This window comes from Falco naumanni, chromosome 5 (assembly GCF_017639655.2).
Source record: "Falco naumanni isolate bFalNau1 chromosome 5, bFalNau1.pat, whole genome shotgun sequence".
Classification (NCBI taxonomy): domain Eukaryota; kingdom Metazoa; phylum Chordata; class Aves; order Falconiformes; family Falconidae; genus Falco; species Falco naumanni.
The window spans coordinates 92,544,849-92,563,097 of NC_054058.1; the positions used below are offsets into that span (position 1 = coordinate 92,544,849).

At 37.9% G+C, this 18,249-nt stretch overlaps 1 protein-coding gene across 2 annotated transcripts in view; it reads right to left on the reverse strand.

The window, feature by feature from the left end:
- Window positions 1-562: 562 nt before the first annotated feature.
- The window catches only part of PRKAR2B (protein kinase cAMP-dependent type II regulatory subunit beta), a 90,704-nt gene continuing 73,017 nt past the window's right edge, over window positions 563-18,249 (reverse strand). For both annotated transcript variants that reach the window (XM_040596447.1, XM_040596448.1), the window contains exons 5-11: window positions 9,718-9,824; window positions 7,423-7,576; window positions 6,049-6,150; window positions 5,376-5,450; window positions 4,538-4,603; window positions 4,230-4,368; window positions 563-2,735 (exon numbers count right to left, since the gene is read on the reverse strand). In XM_040596447.1, the coding sequence (XP_040452381.1) occupies window positions 2,602-2,735; window positions 4,230-4,368; window positions 4,538-4,603; window positions 5,376-5,450; window positions 6,049-6,150; window positions 7,423-7,576; window positions 9,718-9,824 (777 nt within the window). In that variant the 3' untranslated portion in view covers window positions 563-2,601. The remainder of the gene's footprint in view (window positions 2,736-4,229; window positions 4,369-4,537; window positions 4,604-5,375; window positions 5,451-6,048; window positions 6,151-7,422; window positions 7,577-9,717; window positions 9,825-18,249) is intronic.

Here is an 18,249-nt window from a genome sequence, read left to right on the forward strand (position 1 = left end):
TAAAAATCAGTGACTTGGTATGATTTCCTTCTTAGGATGAGCACTTGCCACATTTATGACACTGAGAGTAGCACATTTGAAGTGCACATATGAACAGATCCAGGAGAAATCCCAAGTGTGACTGACGAAGGATATAATGATTTGGACAAAACTTACAAACTGATAATTTATTACTGTTGCTTAACTCCCCGCCCGCCCCCACCCCCCAATTCACCAACAAAAAAAATTCTAGAAGTCATCCAGTCCCCAAAAGCAACACATTAAAACTGCTGCAACACGAAGCTGTACCTGGCACTCAAAAAATCCAATGTCTCTAATTATCTTAAATTTTTCACCCTGCAGCTTCTCCCCAGCTATAAATTATAAGCAAGTCATCAAATCCAAAGTAGCTACAACAATTACCACACCAATCTATTCTGAGCAGACAGAGCATCCACATAACATCATTTATGGAAATCAACATGGAAGTGCTAAGAATTATGAATGTTTTAATAAATGAATATAAATAGGTTACTTGTAACTTTATGATAATGGAATTAAAACACAACAATATCAATAAACATTTTTATATATAAAAGTGTTGTTTATTGTAAGGAAACTTTAAATATAACCAACAATATTGAAAATATCATGACTGGCATTTATGGCCTTGATTGTAGTTTACTGCCATACAAGTAATTTCTAGCATTTTTCTTGATCACATCAAGCTAGTGCAAAATATAGGTAGCTTTTAGAGATTAAGCATACAGAATGACAAGAGTATAGATTTTGGTTACCTGATATTTCCTTCTAGTATAACAGGCTTCTCTTTTTTTTCCATAAATCAAAAGTACAAAGGCAAGTTATCATATGTGCAATTATTCGTACCAGGTTTCTAGGTAAAAAAAAATGACATTTATAAATTTTGCTCAGATTGTATTTTGTTAGGAATCTGACTTATAATTTATACCATACTTTATGATATAAATTATATATTTTTATCATATTATATAATCATAATTTCATATACAGGTATGATTATATAAATTGTCAGAACATCTCACTAACTATAGGATAATAATTACATCAACATACACAAATATATGGCAATAGAAAAGTCATTATCTAAGAAGGAAAGATGTTACAATTCAGGTGTTTGGAACAGGGCACAAGCAGCCTTCCTACAATTCTTGTATCATTTTGGCAGAACTACAGCTGATCGTCATTATGTGCACTAGCTTTCCATGTACATCCACAGACAGGTCAGTAAGCAGTATTAAAATCGGATTGGGCCTGAAATCCAGCCACAGACCCTTGTAAGCAATGAGCCCTGTGCTCCTAATTAAGATGATACTCTCTCTCCTCAGTCTCAGAAGGTATCCCATGCTATTATGGCTAAAAAGATGACAGTAATTTCTGATGACCTACAGGATTTTGAAAGCACGACATGTTAGCTTTAACAATGACATACTTTCCAGAGTTGTGCAAAGCTTTTGAAGTATTGATCTTTCAAATTAAAAGTATTTTTGCACTTCCTGATAAGGATTTTTCAAGGACAAGCTTAGTTCAGCATGGCTTTCAAAACCAAATCACTTCAGTAACTGAATCTGGTCTTTGACAGCTAACATTAGACTGCAAGAAGAGAGATATACAGAGATCATGTCATTTGAAATAGGTATAAGATTTAACAGATAAAAAAGGTGAGATCTAAAAAAAAATTAACTAGAGAACAAGCATAGATAGAGACAAAATGCATAAATATAAAACAAGGGAGAAGGAAAACAATATAGGTTATGTATGATTAGGTAGAACATGACAATGACCTATACCTTTGCTTTTAAAGCATTAAGGTTAATTTGTCAGCTGTCCTAACTCTAGACTGTACAGAATATATGTAACCAATAAAAAATGCAGTTTATTGCAAAAATATACAAGTCCTCTGAATTGCATAAGATATTACAATGTCGTGCTGAAACATGACATATTAAACAAAGAGGACTTTAAAACAAATTACAATATGTTAAAAATCAGATTTGGGTCATGAGTGTTACACAAAATGCATTGTCATGCTTTATCTTACGATTAGTCTGTGATTCACTACATCTGTGATAAATGCAACATAAAATCATGACAACTGTAATAGTCAGAAAGTAATATCTACTGTATATCTTCTGTATTAATACATATAAACACTTTGTGTGCACTAATACTTTCAACATATCACATTCAAACTAACAGTCTTTCCAGAAAAGTTGTAACCTTTTTGAAGAACAGAAGCTGGTTTAACAAGTTCATCGCATGTGGGTTTTTTTGAAATCTACTCTTTAAGGAAATGCTGTGGTAAAGGACTTTATTTTCAAAGGTGCTGTGCTAATACAGGTCATCTTAATGCCAGATGGAACCATCAATGCTAAGCACTTTTAAAAATCAAGCCCACAATTTATTAAATTCCTATTTTGTTTACTAGTATTTCCACTGTAATAAGTCAAAAAAATACCCCCAAACCCACCCTTAAAATCACAGAAAATGCTTGGCATCTATAGGAAGAGAGACAATTTCTCAGTGGACTAACCACTACTGTGCTATATTCTCATAACAGATCTTGTTGCTCCAATGTTTAGTTCATGCACTGGGATCGGCAATGTCCATGTTTGTTCCAAACAGAGCAACTAGCTGCTCTTCATAGTTTGCAATGTTTCTTTTCAGAATTTCCATACAAGGTCCCAAAAGCCTTTCAAATGCCTGCACATCCATAACTAAGATAAAAGGGGAGAGAAAGAGAAAGAATACAACGTGCTTGTCAGTTGCAGACACTAATCTTGGTGTTCATGACATTCCAATGTAAAATTTTAAATGATAACAGGACAGATACTACTGAGGCATGTACTTGTTTGCACAGAAGAGAACCACCTTGCATAGCAAAACCAAGATCAACCAATACATTGCCGTCTTGAAACTTCATAAACAAACTTAGAATTTCCTGTGTTTCTTACTTTGAAAATATATTCATATTAAGATTTCTGTCACCCAAGACCTGCTGAAGAAGTCTGGAGAGGCCTGGATTCTCCCGCAAAATACCCTTGAGATTTCACAAAAAACCAAAAAAACCACCACACCCTTTGCTGATGTTGTTGGCTCTATTTGGGGTCTAACTTAGTGTATTTCCTTACTATTTCTTCTTGCTTACATCCACAGTGGAAACTGTAATACATATTTATTTCTCAGCAAATGTACAAAAGGCTGGAGGTTGTCATTCACATGCGATGTCAATGTATAGCCAACCAGAATATTTTCTTTACCTTATTACATAATGTTATCCTCTACAGTTCTAGCCTATAGGCCAGGAAGGAAACTTCATACTTCAGCCAGCTTCCAAACCGGTGGCCTAGTCTCCTGGGCTCCTGAGAAAAGGTCAAGATCTCTGCTGTTTGGGAAGTGCCAGAGATCTTCCTGACTCACCCATACTGGGTAATGACACCCTTACTCACCACTGCCTCTTACTCTTTCCTACCATCTTTGATCTTGTATTGCCCCATCATCTGTGTTTGGAGATGAGGATTTTAAAAATAATACCTTTTTAAGTAAGTGAGAAACTTTTCGGTTACTGGCTTGGCAATCAAGCTGTCAATCAAGAATGCCAAATCCATCTTTGCAGTTTACAGCTTTCCCATAATTATATACAAGTATTTAGGAGCTAAACTTCAGACCATGAAAAGCAATGGATGCGAAGGGCTGTCCATGAGCCCAACTCTTACAGTGCTTGCTCTTCCTGTGCCTGAGACTACAGTGTGACAGAATGATTAAATCGATGGCTAGTGAAGACAAAAGCTTTGTTAAAGCTTAAGTTATGGTGATAAATAGGTCAGGATTTTTGGCACAGTTTTTTCTTGGATGAGGGTCAGTCTACTGAGAAAAGAAATTCTTCATCTTTCTGCAGAGCATTAGACATTTATCTGATAGCTATAAATGGTTTGCAGCAATACTCTGTACTGTCCTAACCCAATTTTTACTTCCATGTGATCAGAGAAATGTTGGAGAATTTGTGTTTAATACCAGTTATCAATTGCAAATAATTTCTGCAGATGAATAATGTAAATAGGAATACACAGTAACAGATAATGTACTTAAACAGTCTTATCTGGGTAAATGTAATTAAATCCTATATTCTGGAGGAAGACAGAGTTCACAATAAAAACCACCAGAGATTATTTATCTTTTTCTATTAGATATAAAATAGTATCGAACAATACCTAAACATTTGACGGTGCCAAGAGCAAATGCAGAAGCGGCTCGTGGTTTGTTAGTTACAAGAGCAAGTTCTCCAAAATATTGTCCTCTCGAGCATCGAGCTATTTCAACTGCTCCATTCTCTTCTACATCTTGTTTACCCTGAAATACCACGTGAAAAAAAGAAAGGAAGAGAGAGAACAAGAGAGAGAGAGAGGCTGAACACAGGACTGGATAAGCAAAATCAGTACCAATGGTAGCATAGTTGTGTAACACTTAGAATACATCAAGATTTTTTAAAAATAACATTCTGTGGTTTATGGATGTTTACCTTCCTTGTCATTATAATCCTTACTTCTCCTGATTCCACAATGAAGAAAGAATCAGCCAAGTCACCCTGTAGAAGACGACGACAAATAAAATTAAAAAAAAGTAAGTAAAGGAAATGTGAAACTTCCTTTTTAGTTTCATGGTAAAATTAAAATATTTGAGCCAGTGCCTTGAAGCTCATCTTTTTGATACCTGTTGCAAAATAAGTAACTTTTAATGTGAAAACCATATTCTAGGCACATAATCAAAACTTCTATACAGAACTGACAGCAAGGCCTTTTCATGCAAAGACACAGCTGACTGTGCCTTATACAAAAAGCAGAGAAAAACAGTAATATGGAAGATTTTAGGATCCTTACTCCTGTTTCTCCACCTTTGTATTCCTTTCAAATTATTTCCCTTACAGAGTTTCCAGTATAAAAAGCATCCAAGGGCTATCTAATATCCAATAACTACTTTGGAGCAAGACAGTCTCCACTGCCTACCCTGAAGAGTTTACCTCTGCATTCTTCTTCAAAAGATTATATTTTAACAATTTAACCAAGGTAAGTCTTCAGTGCTCCTTATTGGAACCAATCATTCTTTTATATACTTCGAATTTCTAAGTATAAGAAAAACATTGACTCCTTAATTCATACCAAGAAAGAGAGATGTTTTCCAAAGGACCATAAGTGAAAAATTAGTTCTGAAACAAAATAATCACCCCTCTTAGATGCAAGATTCATTGGTTTGGTTTCATCTGAGAAAGAAAAATAGTTTAAAAGTATGTATTGTCTATAGACAACATTGTAATTGTTACCTATTGGAAAGGAAAAACTAAAACTAGAAATAAACCATACCTGAGCAATGATTTGTTCTCCATCTTTGTACACTTTGGTGCCAATCACATCAACCACTTTTAAACGTTCAGATACCTTCATTTAAAAAAAGAAAATGTAAGAAATATTTCGTTACCTTACAATATTTTATATTCAGAAATCCCCTTCATATTTCCTTTCATGAATCTTTGCACAGAAGAGTCTATCATTATTCTCCTGTTTTGATAACCATTTAAAAAAGGAAGAACTACTGAACATTGTTCCAGAGGGTATATTATAGTCTTAACAGCTAGACATTTTGATAGAATTTCCATTTTTGTAAGAAGTCTATATATCCCAAGTCTTCAAAAATTATTTTCAGAAAAGCATGCATGTAAAATTGTAGCTGTTAAATGAAAATATTTTTATATTCCCTATATCATTGTTTATTTTTATGGGCTAATAACTAGTAAAATCAAGCTTAAGAAAATTAAGGTAAAGGTAAAAAAACCACAGGTGGTTTTTAAATACAATATTAACAATAATTTTTTATCCTGAAAATTAAGAAATATAAAAAATATGGTCTTGTTCCAAAACAAAAGTATACAAACTTTTATTGTGGAGAAAATCTGAATTCCAAATGTAACCTTGCAAAAGCAGAATCTTAGTAGGTATCTCTGATACAGCCATCAAAATAAAGCAATACAAATCTTACTTCTAAAGATTTCAGGAACGGCAATGACTCAATGAAATTTTCATACATTCTTCTCTTTTTGGCATTATTTTTTACAATGATTCTTCGGAATGTTACCCTGTCCTGTAAACACAAAGAGAAAATGAGAGTTTGTTAACAGAAAATGCATGTGTCATAGAAAATACTTCAGAAGTGGCTGAATACGTTCAAATTACCCAATTTTAGTCACTCAGCGTAGCCACCAAACTAGCTGGGTAGTCTCCCCATGCAGTCAGCTGAGAGAGACTCCTCTAAAGGTCAATCAAAAGCTCCTAAAGTAAACTCCTTACCTGATTCACATTGTTGAAAAGCTCTGCTCTTAGAATACATATACAGTTTACTTACAGAGGGTATAGAATTTACCTTAGACAGGTTGGCTAAATGATGAACGCTGAGTGGGTAACTTAAGATATTTAAGAAATCCTCAATATTTAAATATTTAATTTACAAATTTTATTCATCATTCTGTGTCCCATACATATCACTATGTACTCAAAGAGGTTTTTATATTATACAAACAGAACCAAAATACATGGGTCTGGGTCTTAGGGCACAGTCCAATTTCTGCTGTTTTAGCAGAATAAGACTCATTGGTTCCCTAAACAGCCAGCTGGATGTTCTTTAGTATTTGGCAAACCAAGTAAAGCAGACAGATGGAAAAACTACACGTATACTGTTTCATTCTCTTAACTTCACATGACTGTGTCCTGGTGACAGAGGTAAAATGCTTTGCAAGCCTTCCCTGCCACAGATGGAATTTGCTGGCCGATACAACCCAATCCAATTTAAAGCCATCATGGTAGTGTCCTAAACCCTGCCATGATCCCTACAGTCACGTGGATTAAGTTGGTGAAAAAACACACCTTTCGTTTCAACAGGGAAATGTTCTCTTGGGATTAGTCATTAGACTGATCTGTACAACTTGAAGAAGATGGCTATCCCAGTTTCACCCTTCTGGTAAATTCTATTACTGTTGTCAAAGATCCAGATAGTATAACACTGATAAATAACCTTGTATTTGAATCCTACTCTGGAACCAAAGGCATTTCCTATCAAGATGTGGGAAAATATTTCATATATGCGCCTAAGTAATTGTCAAGGGGTTTGCAGTTTGGGAAATTCTCATTAAAATAGAATAAAACAAAACAAAACAAAAAACAATCAGTGTTTTTTCAAGCCTTGGGTTTGCTTCTCAGATTCTGGAAAAAAGACAGTATTGCGTTTAGAGTTCTCACAATTTTCAAAATGAAACTTTCCAAAATTTTAATTGATTTTTTTACTCTGATACAAAATATCAATGTGATTTATATAAAATAATTAAAACAAATAGTTTCATAAAACAAGTATTTCACTTACCAAACCCCAGATGGCACCAGGAGAGGTAGCTATAATTGTAGCTGCTCTGGGTGTATTGTACATTAAGGCTAACTCACCAAAACTTCCTCGGTTATCATAGGTTCCAACACACCTCCCAACACCATCACATTTTACATAAATATCATATGTACCTCTGTTAATAAAATATACAAATACAGTGAGAAAAATTCAGTCCTTTGCTAAGCAGCCTCTCACTATTTTTTTAATACCATGAATTCCAAAGACAAAGCATTTGAAATATATTCTCTTGTTTATATGATATTAAACACCTTGCAGAGACATCTTAATCACTGCCATAATAACAAAAATAGAGCCTTTTTAAAGGGAAGGATAGGATTATTAGTTTTTACATTAACTCAGTTTAAAGACAGACTGGATGTACACTGATCTATTGATCACCAGAACTTATTAAAAATTAAGATCCAACTTAGTATCTGTTTCTCAACTTCATTTTAAACACACTTAAAATGAATGTAACAAGTCTTTGCAAAAATTGCTATGATATGATCACTGAAATAATAATACAAGTTATTTAACATTTAAAATATCTTAAAGTAGTAATTTATAACGTAATAGAGGAGATGTAGGAAACAAAGGGTATGTATATGAAAAGTAACATAAGATTATGAAATAAAGATAAGTATTTATCTCATATATTGTGAAATTCTCCGCATCATTAAATTAATAACTTTTTTTTTTTTATTTGGGAGTGCAGTAAAATCTGGTATCTTGTAAAACATGACATAGCCATTGATGCTGAGACATCATTTTGTTCAGTGTTAAATACTTGTATGGTATGTGCTGATAAACCATGTGAATGTAATGCAAAAATCTGTACAATGATTTCATTGCTAAGGGACTTCAGAGGTGATTCACTGCTCCTAAAAACTGCAAGGCTGACAGAATACTGTGAAGTCCCTGCAGCATTTTGGATAAGAGATGACAAACTGTAACCTCACAAAGCTGAACAACTGACTCTTCAGCAGAGAATCCTGGCACACTTCTACAGTCTTCTGATTGAATATTTCAGTTGGAGGGGACCTACAGCGGTCATCTCGTCCAGCTGCCTGACCAGTTCAGGGCTGACCAAAACCTAAAGCATGTTATTACGGACATTGTCCAAATGCCTCTTCAACACTGACAGGCTTGGGGCATCAACCACCTCTCCAGGAAGCCTGTCCCAGGGTCTGACCACCCTCTCAGTAAAGAAAAGCTTCCTAATGTCAAGTCTGAACCTCCCCGGCGCAGCTTTGGACCGTTCCCACGTGTCCTCTCACTGGATCCCAGGGAGCAGCGCTCAGCACCTCCCTCTCCACCTCCCCGTCCTTGGGGAGCTGTAGGGAGCAATGAGGTCGCCCCGCAGCCTCCTTTTCTCCAAACTAGACAAACCCACAGTCCCCAGCCGCTCCCCACGGGACATGCCTTCCGGCCCTTTCACCAGCTTTGTTGCCCTCCTCTGGGCACATTCCAGCAACTCGACGTCCTTCTGAAATTGCAGGGCCCAGAACCGCACACAGCAGTCAAGGGGAGGCTGCACCCATGCTAAACACCGTGGGCTAATCACCTCTTTTGACCGGCTGGTTATACCGATCTACACTGACCAAAACCTTCTGCATTTCTTTTAGAGTCCTAGCATAATATTTCTTTCAGACACTTGCAGAAATCACCGTGTTAGCCTATAACTAAAGGTTCAAATAAGAACAGATGTTTTGGGATGGCCTGGCTGGAGCCTGGTGCCAACAGACTAGTGAAGGATGCCAAAGTAAATGCCCTTCCTAACCCCCCCAGTTCGACATTAATCGATAACTGGGGTTTTACTGAGTTACCTGCTTTCCCCAGTACAGATCACCAAATGAAGAATAATAACTCAGCAACTCAAAGTCTAACAGTATTCATCTAAACATGAAAGTCTACAGACAGTATTGAAATGCAGTCAGATTTCAAATACCGAGTTATAAAACTTTTTCCATTGTGTTTTGTATTAGATGTCTTCCCATTAAAACAAACAAACAACAAACCAAACAAAAAATAAAAAACAGCCTTTGGGATGTAGCAATACAAAAAGAGGGCAGGAAAATATTTCCATACAAAAAATCTGCCTCCTTTCAAAAACCGCTCTCTGTAGCTCAGGCAGAGCCATACTGGTCCACATGCGTTCTGTTTCCTTTCCCCCATGCAAACATATGTAAGAGTTAAATACAAGTATGTAGAGAAATAGATTTTTTTAAGTCGACTTCTGCATACTTTGTGCTATAATAAGACACAGCGATTCACCTATCAATGACGTAGAAGTTGTCACCATCATCCCCTTGATCAATGACATGTTCCCCTCCTTCAACCAGCTTTTCAAACATCGCATCTAACACCTGAGACATCTGCTCCTATTTAAAAGGACACAAAGACAAGAAATTATCATCTGCTTAAAAATTTTACACTTCAAATTAACTAACTGTCCAGCTTCCCAATATGCAGATAAAAAATGTTCATGGGCAGAAAATATTCATGCTACAGAAATGCATGGATCAATCAGAAAGACAGTTTTATTTAGTATTCAATGTTAGCTTTTTCCTCTTCCAGTGTTCAGAGCCCAGCTTACCTTCTTGTCCCTGTCAGTGATAACATAGATTTTGTCAGCAATACAAACTGCTCATGAGCATTCAAAGATAGAATGTCACCCTTCAAAACTGCAAATTACGCAGTTAAAAGAAAAAAAAGTATCCCTTATTGCCAACAATACACTTACCTGTTTTTGTCTTTAGAACTATTTTACAGAATTTAAAGTTTCAAAATGATTGTAAAGTATTTTGAAAATCCAAGTTATACAATGTCTGCACAATGGTGGGATAGATGTAACCACGCAGGTCTGCAGTGCTTTGGCTGAGTAAGTAAATCCTGGACTCGCTGGAAAGTAGGAATTTACACACAGCTATAAAACTAATTTGTTAATTTGAATGGAATAGGAATGTTTAGAGAGAAATGTTAACAGACTAAAAAAATGTCATCATCTGAATTATGGCTGTCTAATAAGAAAAACAAATCACTAATTATATAATTTGACTTGTTTGGTGTAAATCTGCTAAAACTTAAACTATTCACATCTAAAAAACCAAACAGCTCACGGTGGATTAACAATATGAATCCTAAAAAGGTAACTTAATTTGAATTTTATTTTCAGTTTATAGAGCAACGTGCCTAGAATTCTCAGAACAAACACAAAATGATCCTCCACTTTTGGAAACTTATATTGGATTATATTGGAACAAGCAGGTTCTAGTGGAAACCATGGTAAGGAGAAACCTGTAGATTTAGATCCCTGTGCATTTTACGCTGGTTCAGCCACTGAAAAGATGGATGGCATATGGATGGCATTTGTCTTTCCAAACAGGACCAGCCTAAGTCAGTCCTCTAGAGTCCTTCTGCAGCCCACGGACAGAGATAACTATACTTGCTAGCTCAGAATCATTCTCTAGAGGTTCCCCTTTTTTTCCTCTGATGACAGAGAGTTCTACTGTACCTCACAGTTAGACACTTAATTTTTAGACATATAAAAGTAGGTGAAATGAATTCCATCCTTATTCTGCTGAATTTCTTCACATAGTCAAAGGTTTTAAAAATACTAGCAATACCTTGTTATCCAAGCCTTTCTAAAAAACAGAAGCTAAATACAATTTTACTTCACAGAGTTCACTGCGTGTAGGCACAAAGAACAACAGAATGGCAGCATCCATCCTCAGTACAGCTGCTCATGGTACAATACAGTAAGACATCATGCAGCCTACCTAGGCCAGCAAGGAATCACTTAACTATGTCTCTGTTTAGTACCTTTTTTAGGTATGTATTTACAAAAAGGAAGGATCATGTCACTACCAGTGAATGGGCTAGAGTTCATTTCAGAGAATGAGAAAAGCATCGGGGAATGCCATTGGAAGAGACTGAAAATTAAGTACAGGAGTTGCCTTTTAAAAACTTTCATGCTTAAATCAATAGGTAATATTGTTTCAGTCTTTTCAGTTCTCCCTATGTAAACTAAAAGGAACCCCTACAGAATCTGGTAAACTGACCTGATGTCTGTTAGTTGGCTAAAACATTTGAAGCAGCAGGTTCCCTTCCCCTTGCTTTACATCTGAATTGGCAAGCGGCTCCCAAACCAACAGCCCTTGGCTGCCATTGGAAAACAAGGAAGAACATGCAGAACGCTCTGCATTTTATGGGAGGGTAGAGGGTACATGTTACCCTCTAAATGCAAGAAAAACGTTATAACGTGGGTCCTGATCCTTTGAAATCAAAATACTCCCAAGACATCTTGAGAAGAAACGTTAAACTTTAAAAGATGGTTATTTGCTGTACTGAAGCAATAATACATATAGCTATATTCTTTGTTCAGCATGCTTCATCTCAGATTTCAGCTTAAAACATTTTCAATGTCATAATTATGAATCAAGGTCACCAAACCACAAATTTTCAGGTAGGTAAATTATGACTTTTTCAGACAACAGAGTAAAATTCACAAATATATGTGAATTCTAATAAAATACATTTTTAAAAATGTTTTAAACATTTGAGAGCTGTCTATTATCTGCTGAAGTACTGTACATGTATTTTAACTTTTTAAATTAAATTGCAACTAACTTAAAGACAACTGGTCCCTTTCCCAAAGCTTTCTATGTAAAATTAAGATAGAGCAGACTAAAATAACCAAACCAGGCACATGTTTTTTGCTTTCACCATGAGAATTACAAAACTTGCTTGCCTGGCTTGCTCTATGTGAATCCTCTTGATTCTCTGCCAGACTGAGGCTCAATTTACTGACACTCTCCATAGATACTTCGACAGGATAAAGATGGCTAATTTTAGAATTAAAAAGTAGATGTTATCATACACAGAATTAATTCTGGTATTTTATAAAACAGCACCATCTGAAAGCTTTTCTTCCATAAAGCAGTTCCAGCTTTAAAAAAAAAGCACAGAAAATGAAAACAGGAGGAGGGTTTTTTGTATGTGTTCGTAAATCTACCACATGTAATGCTGTGGCAATCTGGTAATCAATATTCTAAAGAATGACGCTTTAAAAGCATTGTTAAGTTTCTAACAGAAATAAAATCTATAAAGAATTTGAAGTATTAAGCATGTGTGTTGTGCAGTCTTTGTGACTTCTGCTAATACTTCACTATCTTAATACAGTTTTTTCAAATATAATAAAGCATCTATTTTTCTTAAGGATAATGCACTCTACAAATATAAAGAACCAAAACTAAAGTTTAAATTATTTGAAATTTGATTTTTTATATAATGTTTATTTACATACTCCAATTAATACATGCAATGGATATTTTTTCCCCATTCTAAATTGTGAAGCATGTAAATGCCTCAAAGAACAAACATTTTTGAGAAAATTATGGGAATCTTGGGTTGTTGCCATGAAAGCACAATTTGATCACCATCCTTTGTGATAAAGAAAATACTTTAACTCCCTTAAAAGTGAGGAGGCTGAGTGGGAAATCAGATTTTCTGAAAGACAATACAATACAAATTAGATTATCAAGATTTTCTTTTCTTAGAATGGTTTGTTGGAAGGGACTTTAAAGCTCATCTAGTTCCACCCCCCCTGCTATGGGCAGGGACACCTGCCACCAGGCCAGGTTGCTCCAAGCCCCATCCAGCCTGGCCTGGAACACTGCCGGGGATGGGGCAGCCACAGCTGCTCTGGGCAGCCTGGTCTAGTGTCTCACCACCCACACAATAAAGAATTTCTTCCTAATATCTAATTTAAATCTATCTTCTTTCATTTTAAAGCTAATCCCCCTTGCCCTATCACTACATGCCCTTGCAAAAAGCCCCTCTCCAGCTTTCCTGTAGGCCCCTTTAGGTACTGAAGGCTGCTGTAAGGCCTCCCCGGAGCCTTCTCTTCTCCAGGCTGAACACCCAACTCTCTCAGTCTTTCTCCATAGGAATGGTGCTCCAGCCCTCTGATCATCCTCATGCTCCTCCCTCTGGACTCACTCCAACAGGTCCATGCCCTTCTTAGGTTGGGGGCCCCAGAGCTGAACACAGTACTCCAGCTGGGGTCTCATGAGAGCAGAGTAGAGAGGAGGAATCGCCTCCCTCGAGCTGCTGGCCATGCTTCTTTTAACGCAGCCCAGGATACAGTTGACTTTCTGGGCTGCAAGTGCGCATTGCCAGGCCGTGGTGAGCCAACCAACACCCCCAAGCCTTTCTCCTCAAGGCTGCTGTCAATCCGTTCCCTGCCCAGCCTCTATTTATGCTTGGGATTGTCCTGACCCACATGCAGGACCTCGCACTTGGCCTTGTTGAACTTCCCAAGGTTTGCATGGTCCCACCTCTCAAGCCCGTCAAGGTCCCTCTGGATGGCATCCCTTCCCTCCAGCGTGCTGACCACACCGCTCAGCTCGGTGTTGTCGGCAAACCTGCTGAGTGAGGGTGCACTCCATCACACTGTCCAGATCACCAACAAAGACATGCTTTTACAAAGATACTTTTCTTCCCTTGAAGTGTAGTTACTCAGAAAGTCTTTCTAACAATTCTACCATAATGACAGCATGATTTCACAAAATAATTTACTAGACAAGTGAATAAACATGTCATCATTACAGCTATCATTAGTGTCTCAATCACCCTTGCTTTCAAGTGTGGATTTAACTGCTGGGAAGCAGGAGTGGTGCAAAGGAGCATTAGCTCTCTTAACAGCATCAGCCAGCAAGATATATCCTCTAATATCACCTAAAGTGCAGATTATATGGTTTTCTTTCTGATCTTAGACTAAGATGGTACCTACCCTAGTTTTATACCTGCTTAAATGAACTGTGCTAGTAAAGTTCTTTTGCGTATTTAGACCAGTCAGAATCATAGACTACCTCCATGAATTACAAATTCAACAGGACCAGAGGATGTACTGAAGCACTGACATGGTATAGTCTGGGCTGGTTTGCTCTTGGTGCAATTGGCAACACGGTTTTGGCTTGTGCCAGCTATCACTCCTCCTGACAAACCCTGGCCACAGCTCGGAGGAATGCTTGAGCCAGGGCTTCTTCCCAGCAAAACCACCATGTTAGTTGCTTTGTCAGGTGAGGTTAGGAGGAGAAAAAAGGTGCAAGACGATTTAGCTGTACATATGTGTGTCATAATGCACTGCGTGGCCTCAGGGACAGGGAACATCCTCTGATCTAGTTTGTTGTTACTGAAATGAATAAAAGTGACAAGAATGGAAAATGTCAAAATAATCTGCAGTCAGTCAAATTCTGCCTTTGGGCATACCCTTCTTAATTTCCTGGCAAACAAAATCTGTATTTCTAGTTAATCAAATGATGTTTTCCCTGTAATTAAAGGCTTCAAAATACTGAACTAAGGAAACATTTAATACAAAGGGCATGCAGCTACGACTGCTACCTAGTAAAAAACAGGTAGCAGGTATTCTTAGCTCTGCATAAATCAGCTCCACATCTCTCTGGGAAACCTGTTTGACCACTCTAGCAGTAGAAAAGACCCTTCTTATACTTTAACAGAATGTTTTGTATTTCAGTTTGTATGCATTGTGTCTTATCCTGTCATGGTACCACTTGCGAGCAAGTCTGGTCAACAGATTGGTGCCTCCATCTGCTGTAGAAAGGTGGTCTTGTCCCTTCAGTGAACCCTTGAAAGATGCTGCCAAGCTCCTGTTTATCCTCCCTGATGATATGCAGTCCTTCTCAGGTCCTTCTGCAGTTCCTTCAGCTGGCAGCTCAGCACTGACCACAGCACATCTCCCATAGGTGAAGCTACCTCTGTCCCCCAGCCTTCAGGAGAGACACCCGTCCTCCCAGCAGCCTGAGACCAAGATGGTCACATCCCACCTCTGGACCTGGGTTGAAACCTCTAAACGTGCCATGGCTGGCTGGTCCACTGGGGAGCACTCCCTGTGGCCCATTATCACTGCCATTGCACCAGCCCTAGGAGCCCCATGCTGTCTTGCACAATTTCCAGTTCCCCTTCAAACTCCCATCTGTACAAACTACCTCAACTGCAGAGTCTCTCCTACTTTGCTCTCTTTGCAATGCTCCTGCAAGCTCTCTCTCCTCAATGGCAGTTACACAGATACTCTTCACCAATGCGCTAAGTATTCTAAACATTACACACTCATCACAAAGTAGTTCTCTCCTCTTCCCCTTATCCCATGGTAGTCACATGAACCCCTAGCACAGAAGCAGAAGTTAAAGAATACCTCTGGTACTTACCATGGTGCCTATGAACAGCACAGCACCTAAGCAGAGGTTTTATGAATCACTCTGTTAATGCATTAGGAAATATTTTATGTGCCTGAAGTGCTACTCAGACACCAGCTACCTTCGTGAATCTAGGCCTGTGGTGATGCCCACATAGCAAGGTGTCTGCAAGCCTGATGTATTGTCATTTCATATTGTGCATGTTCACTATCAGTTACGAACAAAAGACATGACATGAGATTCAGAAGAACAAAGCCCCAGACAGGAATGACAACTGGGTTGTTTATCAAGGATAGCCCCCAGAACAGTGTCCGATTCCAGCTTTCTTGCACGGTTAGCTAAAAAAATGCAAATAATCACTCACGACTCTCCTAACATATACTTTGTATCACAAAGTACTGCCCTCCAGATGCATGTTGCATCATTTGAAAATAGTTACATTAGCCTCTGTTTCTTTCAAGTCAACAAAACAAACATGGCAATTACATCTCAAGGCAATTCCTTGGGGGAAATAAAAAATAATCAGATAATGGACAATGAGTATAATTAAAACTGCATTTTACTTGGTATATATTTCACACAGATTAAAAAATCCACTCACTTGCATGCTCTTGCAAGACAGCATTTGATTCATTCATGAATGCTGGTAGACGATGTCTTTTGTAAATGTCAATGGCTCTTTTAACTACCAGGCTACCAAGTGATTTGCTACCACTGTGCCAGGTATGTGTAACTGTAATAGCAATTTATAAAGCTGTTGTGAGCTATTTTGTAAAGAAAGAAGAACAAAGTTCTCCATACTAAACTCAACCACTCAAACACTGGGGCTTCTAAGAAGCATCAGTGTTCGAACTGCTCGCACACACTTTTGTTGTTTGACAAAGTGCAGTGACATCCTGAACCAATGAAGGCACTGTAGATAAAATGGAAAGTAGGACACTATCATCACTGGGAGTCATGACAATGACAAATGTAAAAAAATAACTTCGCAAAAATATCCCTCCCCATCATTGAAGAAAAGGTATTCAGGAGACAGAAGGCACAGCTGCACTTCTACAATTAAAATTATGTGGCTTCTGGCAGGAAACTGAGACAATCTTAATCTGGCATTTGAGAGGAGCTGGTAAACTCCACCTATTAGGCTGGATGCAGTAAGTACCTGAAGCATTGCATGATGTTTTGGGATTCTATATGCCTGGGAATCCCCCAAAAGGATGAGCGTGCTGCGGGAGTGTTCCCTGGTAGACAGGAAATCTCAGTTAACTTCCCTTTTAGATGCAAGACACCCTGCACAATCTAAGCAGGCACGAGGCTGCCCTGCAATTCTGTACAACAGCAGTAACAAGGCTTGCCTATCCCGTATGACTTGTAAAGCTTACAGCGCTCTGAGACACAACCATAAAACTATCATACAAAGTGAATCCACAACTCTTCTATTGCCCCAACTGACTTCATAAACCACTTTATTCTTTACTCCTACAATCATTTCATTAAAATGAACAAGAATTAAAATGGTATCCTGCTGGCACCTTATTCTTTGTGCAATATAAAATATCAACAAAGTAACAGGTAATGAAGTGGACAGAATACCAGAATAGGAAAGGAGAAGGGGGGGGGGAGAGGGAGAGGGAAATATGTAATCAACAAGGAAAAGTAAATTACAGAATTCATGTCTACAGCTCCCCTTGTTTGTTTTTTCAGAACAAAACCGTGTACATATACTCCCCTGGAACTCTGATATAAATGTTAGCAGCACTACTGATCCAACTCAAAATGTTTAGCTCCCTTGTATGATATCCACTTGTAAACTAATCAAAAGGCATTCATTACTTCACTATCAAAGAATCCAATTTGTATTTTGATGTATAATCAATATTTTCAAGCAATAATATTTTTCTTGAGAATATACCTTAACCTTCCTCCACAGAATTATTTTAGTACTCTGCCTCTCAAATATCATGCATATGCCCATCAGTTAGGCTCAGTAACACTTCTCGTATTTTTTAACTAGACCTGTGAGCAAGTTCACTGATTCTTTTTAGTAGTTTACTAAAAAAGAGCAGAAATAATTCAGAGTTGCAAATAGCTTCCAAAACTTTTAAGCCAAAAGTGAAGGCACTTACATTGGGCAGCTCTTTTGCAGAACACCTTCAGTAACTGATTACAGAATCATAGAACCACTTACGTTGGAAATGACCTTTAAGATCATTGAGTCCAACCATGAACTTAACACTGCCAAGGCCACCACTAAACCGTGTCCCACGTCTACATGTCTTTTAAATATCTCCAGGGATTGTGAATCAACACTTCCCTGGGCAGCCTGTTTCAATCCTTGAGCACCCTTTCAGGGAAGAAATTTTTCCTAGTATCCAGCCTACACGTCCCCTGGTGCAACTTGAGGCTGTTTCTTCTCACCCTGTCAGTTGTTGCTTGGGAGAAGAGACTGACTCCCATCTCACTACAACCTCCCTTTAAGTAGTTGTAGAGTGCAACAAGGTTTCCCCTGAGCCTCTTTTTCTCCAGTTCCCCCAGCCGCACCTCGTAAGACTTGTGCCGTAGCTGAGCTTTTCTGGACACGCTCCAGCACCTC